The 7,057-nt window shown below is 30.1% G+C and overlaps 1 protein-coding gene across 1 annotated transcript; it reads right to left on the bottom strand.

The window, feature by feature from the left end:
* Nucleotides 1–4,779: 4,779 nt before the first annotated feature.
* LOC115979513 (cell number regulator 2-like) lies at nt 4,780–6,022 on the bottom strand. Its single transcript, XM_031101568.1, has 4 exons — nt 5,907–6,022; nt 5,658–5,729; nt 5,052–5,273; nt 4,780–4,939 (listed from the first exon to the last, which is right to left on the bottom strand). Exons 1-4 carry the CDS (start codon nt 5,965–5,967, stop codon nt 4,863–4,865), a joined length of 432 nt encoding a protein of 143 aa, XP_030957428.1. The 5' UTR covers nt 5,968–6,022; the 3' UTR covers nt 4,780–4,862.
* Nucleotides 6,023–7,057: the final 1,035 nt, after the last annotated feature.

Raw genomic sequence — 7,057 nt, 5'->3', positions numbered from 1 at the left:
TGAATTCTTGGGAGTCGTGACCTTAAAGTTACCCGGTAGAGGGTTTTTTCCTAGAGAAAGGTTTTTCCCATTTGTCAACAAATCACCATGTCAATTTAATTTTCGTTGTATTTAGTTTATTTGGTGATTTGTTGGTGCTTTCACGATTTGCATGCAATTGAATCTAATTAATCAACTTGGGTAATTGAATTAATTAACCAGAGTCAAACTATCTTAACCCAACATCAAGAAATAAAACACATCTACTTTAAGAAAATAACCTTGACTCTACAAGGAGAGAGATTAGAATCCACCTTAATAAGATTATAGGAAAACTATGAAATTTTATTAAATGAAAATTATAAATTTCCTTGGAGGCTACAATGTATCTAAAACTAAATAATAATAAAAAATTAAAAAAAAAAATCCCCAATGGCAAATGATTTTCCCTATTAAAAAAATGATATAAACATAAAAATTGGATCAAATTCAAACTTTGAATCAAATGTCATCATTTGACGTTTTGACCAACTAGGGGTCAAAGTTTTGTTCAACACTTCACCTCTACCTAAATTTTGTTTGGCACTTAGGGGTAGGCAAATGACACTTCAAGTGTGTTTGCCCTTCACTTGGTGAGTTGTTCGAGTGATAGCCCAGTAAGGCCCTGATAAAACACGTGATATTATCCATTACCATTACATAATGTGGAATTGATGAGTTCACACTAAAGACCCCATTTTTTATTTACAAAACAAAAAGTGACTTGTTTGCAAATTTGGTTATTTGCTCGATTTTTCATATTTGTAAATTAATCCACTCATTATTTTTGAGATAAATATCAAATAACCAACCTTGAGGAGTTTTGTAATTCACACTCAAACTCATCAACCACGGCTTCTACTCTCTATAAATAAAGGATGGTTCGATGCTAATAGTTAAGCATTGAGAGCTCTTTAAGAAAGGCATTAGGTGAAGGAGAATTATTGAAGACAAAAAGGAATATTTTAAGAGAGGCATTGTGCCCAAAATGTTTAAGACAAAAAGGAATGTTTGAAGGGGAACTATTCAAGCATAGGAGGTGTTGCCCAAAGAACTAACTTGGAGGCCGATTTTTGAAGGAACCCCCAACCTTGTTTTGCCAAAACTCTTTGCATGCAAGTATAATTTCCAAACTAATCCTATTTTGATCTAGTTTTGTAATATATATTGATTGCCAAAACATTTTCTTTGTTCATATTGGATGAACTTGATGAACATGCTTACCATAGAAGTAGTGTTTCATATGCGCATGTGAATTTTACAAATCCTAATATGCTTGATCTCTTTTCTACATGAATAATCATCACATGCTGTATTTTTGTTTTCGTTTATGTGGCATGTTTGGATTTGGATGGTTACTTTCAATGACATGACCTTCAGAGACGGACCTAGGCTAGCCTTGGGCTGGGGGGGCCATGCCCCAACACCCCCCCACCCCAATCCCCAATTTTGTAAAAAAAAAAAAAATTCTTAGTATGTGTGTACACAGAAAATTTTCAATTTGCCCCAAAATATGCAATCTTGGCCATCTCCCTCCAAAAAAAAATTATAAATTAGCCCCAGAAATCCAAGAGTATATGTTCTATTCTATCCCTTTTGCCCAGTTGCCTAAAGAATAATTACAATAACCTTTGGATTATAACCAAAAAAAAAAAAGCACAAACTTGGTCCAAAGAAACCCAATTGCCCAAAAAAATATGAATTATCTGCTGGCAAAGAAACCCAATTATCCCAAAAATAACATGAATTACTTGTAGACAAACTAATATTGACAACAAAAATAAAGCACAAATTTGGCATTATGAAATGTATGATTTTTAGTTCATATGGTGTGAACTATAAAGTGCTTAATGTTATATTTTTTAAGTTACTTTTTAAAAAGTTTTTAGTTGTGTTTGCTGTAATAAATTTTTTGGTAATGTTACTTTTAAGAAATGAGAGAAATTTGTCAATCTTATGTCAAAATATTATTTAAATGGTTAGGTAGATGTAGGATAAATTCCTTATAATTAATTATTGTTGCCTTTTTTTTTTTTTTTTATTATTTAGATCATGGAAATATAATGTTCAATTTTTTATTTTTTTTATTAAGAAAAATTCGAAATAATTTAGAAGCTCATATTGAAAATGCAGTATTGTTAACATCTAGTTTGATGTCCCAATTTCTAAAATCCATCAAATAAATTTTTGAAAAATCACCATATATAAAATTGGTAATAGTTCATTATAGAATAATCTGGAATAACCACGAATATATTATGATGTTAATTAACACAATGCAATTGAACAAGCTTATGTTAAGTTTGGTCTATACCATTTTTTTTTTAATTTTTTTTATTATACTTTGGCCTCCCTCATTTCTGAATCCTGGGTTTGTTATTGACCTTGACACTGTTCTAGTCTTCTAGAAGGCTTATTTAATAGGGCGGAAGGGTAACTAACCCATTTTCACTCCATAACTCAGCCTTTGGTTTTAATTAAATGAATGTAATTTTCATTTTTAGATAATATTTAGGAAGTAAAGCCATGTAGATTTTCTTAGATCATAAATAGGAGAGAGAATGCTATGAATTTTTCTTTTCACATACAATTTTATAATGAAAATTCAAATTTTAAATGAAACGAAAGAAATTTTTATTTTTAATTTTACATTTTTATAAAATAAGTGACGATTCCTTACCATACAACTTACTACTACCAAAGCATCACAAAAGCCACCTTATCCATGTCTTATTTTTGCACATAATTTGTGTGATCAATATGAGTGCAAGGTGACTTTGGATGTTCCCACTGCTCTTTGCCGCTCAAAGGGCTAACACATTATGATCGATTGAGATATGAATAGTAAGTGTTTATAATTCCTAATAATGTTTTCTTTGACCAAGCACCTTGTCAATATCTTCATTAATTTTACACAAGGTTCATTTAATGGATGCGAGGACAAAGAAATATATATATATATATATATATATATATATATATATTTATATTTATATTATATAAAGACACTTTTCCTGGTAAAGCGAAAGATATTTTAATAATTAATTTAATTTCTCCCTTTTATTTGAACAAATAATGTACCCGCATGATGCGTAAATTAATTTAATTATTATATAAAAAAAATATATTTGAAAAATAATATTAAAACTATCGTAATATATTATTGTGAATCACTTAAAAATCCGAATTTAACATCTAGCTCTTTAGATTCAACTTAAAGAGGGGCTATGGGTACTTAGTGTGCAATTTTTTATAATATTATATAATACAAATTATGAAATACATGATTAAGATAATTAAAATAAATATTATGTTTCATTTTAAATTTCTTGAAACTTATATTATCTAATTTTAGTTAAATTAAACCATACTAATAACTATTAATTAGATAATAAATAGAAGTTTTTTCCTGAGTAGTTTTTTTAATTTCTTGAAACTTAGATATTAGACTTTAACCTTAACTAAAAAATCCCAACAATTAATAAAATAAATTTTACAATGAGGTTGTAGCCAATTGTTGCAACCAAATCTTCTAGAAGGCAACTTTTATTATATAATATATCAATTCACCATCTGAAAGGAGATTGAACCTAAAAGTACAAAATTCCATCAATTAGTTCTCTTTGTATTTAGTACATATTACCTTGTTTGCATAAAAATTACAAGAAATTTTTATGGGCAATCTTAACTTCTTCTTTTTTATAATTCAATAATTAAAGGATAGGGGAATAGAATCCTAAGGGTCTGTTTGGTTTGAGCAAAAAAGTGGTGTATTCTGTATTCATTTTTAGTTTTCGTGGGACTCTCTACTAAAAACTTGTTTGATTGTATTTGTATATAGTTTTTATTTTCAATATCCCAAAAAAAATAGGATTTGAATACAAAAATTGAATAGAATAGCATTTTTGTAAAAAACCAAATATGTGGATTGCTCTAAAATTGACTTGTCCCATCAAAAAACACTCTCTTTCAATTGTGTTGAATTTTTAATTGAAAAATATAAAGTGAAAAAAGAAAAAGCAAAAACTAGACTAGAAAATAATGTAAAACACGAAATGGATTGGGTAGAGAAAATGAATACAAGATTTGAGAAACAAAAAATGGGTTTAGAAAATGAAAAGAGAAAATGAATCTACCCCCAATGGTAACCCAACAGAACCTAAATGTCTCAATCAAAAACACATGGAGCACTAAGTGAACTACAAAGCTCTTAGTAGTCTTATCCTAGTACATCTCTTTGACAAATAACACTTACTATCGAACAAAAGTCCAGCCTATTTTAAAACCCCTTCAAATCACTTCAAGATATATATATATATATATATATATATATATATATATATATATCTCGCCTAACCTAGTACATCTCTTTGACAAATAACACTTACTATCGAACAAAAGTCCAGCCTATTTTAAAACCCCTTCAAATCACTTCAAGATATATATATATATATATATATATATATATATATATATATATATATATATATCTCGCCTAACCTAAAAAAATAAGAACAGAAGAGTTAATCACCTCAGTTGTTCCAACATATTATTTAAAATTTACTACATAGTACTTATTATTCAACAAAATAAGCTAGCGTTCTGAATGGTTACTTATTTAATATTAATTCAACATTACAAGCTAAAGTACCACATAAATACAACAGTTAACATGATAAGTTTTTATTGATTCTAATATAAGTCCATTATTGACTTTAATTTTTTTATTTATCATTAACAACTTATCACACCAACCATGGTCAAATTTTGTTGTGTAAACAGTGCAATATTTTTCAAACATTGACCTTGTATAACTCAATACACAAAGCAAATCTTCCAGCATACTAACGCATCATCTCTCCTTCCACAACTGGGGCCTTCGACACTGCTTTATTGTGCATGTGCGGATTCCCTCTCCATCCTAAGCAAAACCAGGAAAATCCCATCATTGATAGCCCATGAAAATTTTCATTTTCAAAGGATATATTTATCTCTCACACACAGACACAGATAGAGCGAGAGATTAATATTACCAGTAGACATGTCGAAACCGCGATTTTGGAGCTCACGATACTCTTGGCATAAGGCACAACAATGGCAGAAACAATGAACCCCAAAGTCATCACAATGATTCTCCCCCGACAAGTATTGCTCTCTCAGTTTTGTACGATAACAGCATGAATAGAAAGGTCGAAAAGTAGAAGAAGCATGTAAAATACAGAGCAGTGTATAAAGCGTCCCATTTACGCAACAATCTGAATGTTGCACAAAGACCAAATATACATCTTACAAGTCAGTTTTTATATAACTATTTATATGCATATATGTATAAATATTGTACATATTCCATGTATATAAACGGTCACTAAATAGTCTTCATTTTCTTTTTCTTTATTTTTCTTTTTTGCCATGATTATTGTTTAGGGCTCTCATAGCACGTCACTGATCTCCAAGTATTATAATTTTCGGTGATTCTGTCCCACAAAAATAGTGGGAGAAATCTCTTCGGGGTGGTCTAAATTAAAGGTGTTTGATATATAGAAAATTTGAACTCATAACTTCATGTATCAAATGAGATTTAGAAACCATTAGATCATAGGCTTGAAGTTGATCATAATATACGTTTTTGTAATACTTACAGGATGATCCTTTATCTAGAATCTCCGAGATGCGGCCAAAAGCAACGCATGGACACCAGCATGTCAAACAACCTGTGACAGGAAAAGATTTGAGTCTTAAAACTAACAATATTTCAATCACTATAAGGAGATAATTTTTTATTCTGTAACTTAGAAAGAATAAGGAACAGAAAAGAAAATTTTTGACATGATTTAACAAATATATAAACCTTTTTAATAAGCAAGGAAAGGAAAGGATAAGGAATTTACAGCTATTCCAGTCAGAGCAACAGTCAAAGAGGCCGGTTGACCAGGTTCGATCACTCGGCATTTTCGATCGAATTATCAGGTCAGGCTTTTAGAGACGCATACGTGTAATTAATGAATCAAAGAAATGGTAGAAAAGCACAGAAGTTGTGCTCGCAAAGAGTTGATGGTTGGGATGGTATTTATAGAGAGAAAAGAATGAAATAAATTGGGATATATGTAAACATGTTTTCTTTTTTTCTGTGTTCACACACATACTTTGCCCCTTTGTCATCATTGTATGGAAAAGTCCAAATGCTTAACTAAAATGATAAAAAGGAAAGCATTGTAAGATGCCCTGTCCTACTAAAATTTAAGAATATACTAAAAGAAATGAGAAGGTTTGTTCTAAAGTTGGAGTTATATATATATATATATATATATATTATACATTTATATAAATGCACTAAAACGTGACTCTAAATCTTGATTTAAAATTTAAAATTGTGACTTACAGTCCATTTGTTTTGAAACATTTTTCAATAAAATATTTTAAGGTTCATGTAAATTCTTTCAAGTATAAATTACCAAATCAGTGACTCAACCATAGAAGCCACCAATGGCAGAGATCCAGTGATCGAAGTGACTGAATTGTCACTCCAACTACAAGATCAACGACACTAGCCATGCAGTGACAGTCTCGACTATCGGACCATAGACATTAGCCATAATACTAACAGTTCTAATTGTCGAATTGGTAACTCCAGCGACCTGACAATTAACACCCACTATTAGAGCAGCAACACTAGCTACAAAAATGGTGACTCCAATGACCTAGCCACCAAATGGGGTGAGGAAGACCATTGTTTATTTTTGTAATATATTTTACCAAGTTTTTAAATGTGACGCATTTTACAATGGGATTTATGGTCAACAGAAAACTTTTTACATATAAACAAAAACCTGAAAATAGGAAAATATTTTACAAAAATATTTTTGTTTCAAAACAAACAGGACGTTTGATTCACGATTTCAGTGTTTTTACACACTTATGTGGATGTCTACCCTAGGTTTTAAAAACCGGACCGGACCGGCTAGTCCAACTAGGAATCAACCATAATCCGCTCTGGTTATGAGTAAAAACCGAAAATAACTTAAAAATTGAAGAAATTTGA

This window comes from Quercus lobata, chromosome 3, assembly GCF_001633185.2.
Source record: "Quercus lobata isolate SW786 chromosome 3, ValleyOak3.0 Primary Assembly, whole genome shotgun sequence".
Lineage (NCBI taxonomy): Eukaryota > Viridiplantae > Streptophyta > Magnoliopsida > Fagales > Fagaceae > Quercus > Quercus lobata.
This window is presented reverse-complemented; position numbering and strand designations above follow the sequence as displayed.

What these genes read in the sequence shown, in the direction of transcription:
- LOC115979513 (XM_031101568.1), bottom strand. Translation starts at nt 5,967, where the DNA reads ATGCCGAGTGATCGAACCTGGTCAACCGGCCTCTTTGACTGTTGCTCT. An exon ending in TCTAGATAAAGGATCATCCT is followed by an intron (nt 5,274 to 5,657) that starts GTAAGTATTACA and finishes TGCAACATTCAG; the next exon opens with ATTGTTGCGTAAATGGGACG. An exon ending in CGGTTTCGACATGTCTACTG is followed by an intron (nt 4,940 to 5,051) that starts GTAATATTAATC and finishes GGTTTTGCTTAG; the next exon opens with GATGGAGAGGGAATCCGCAC.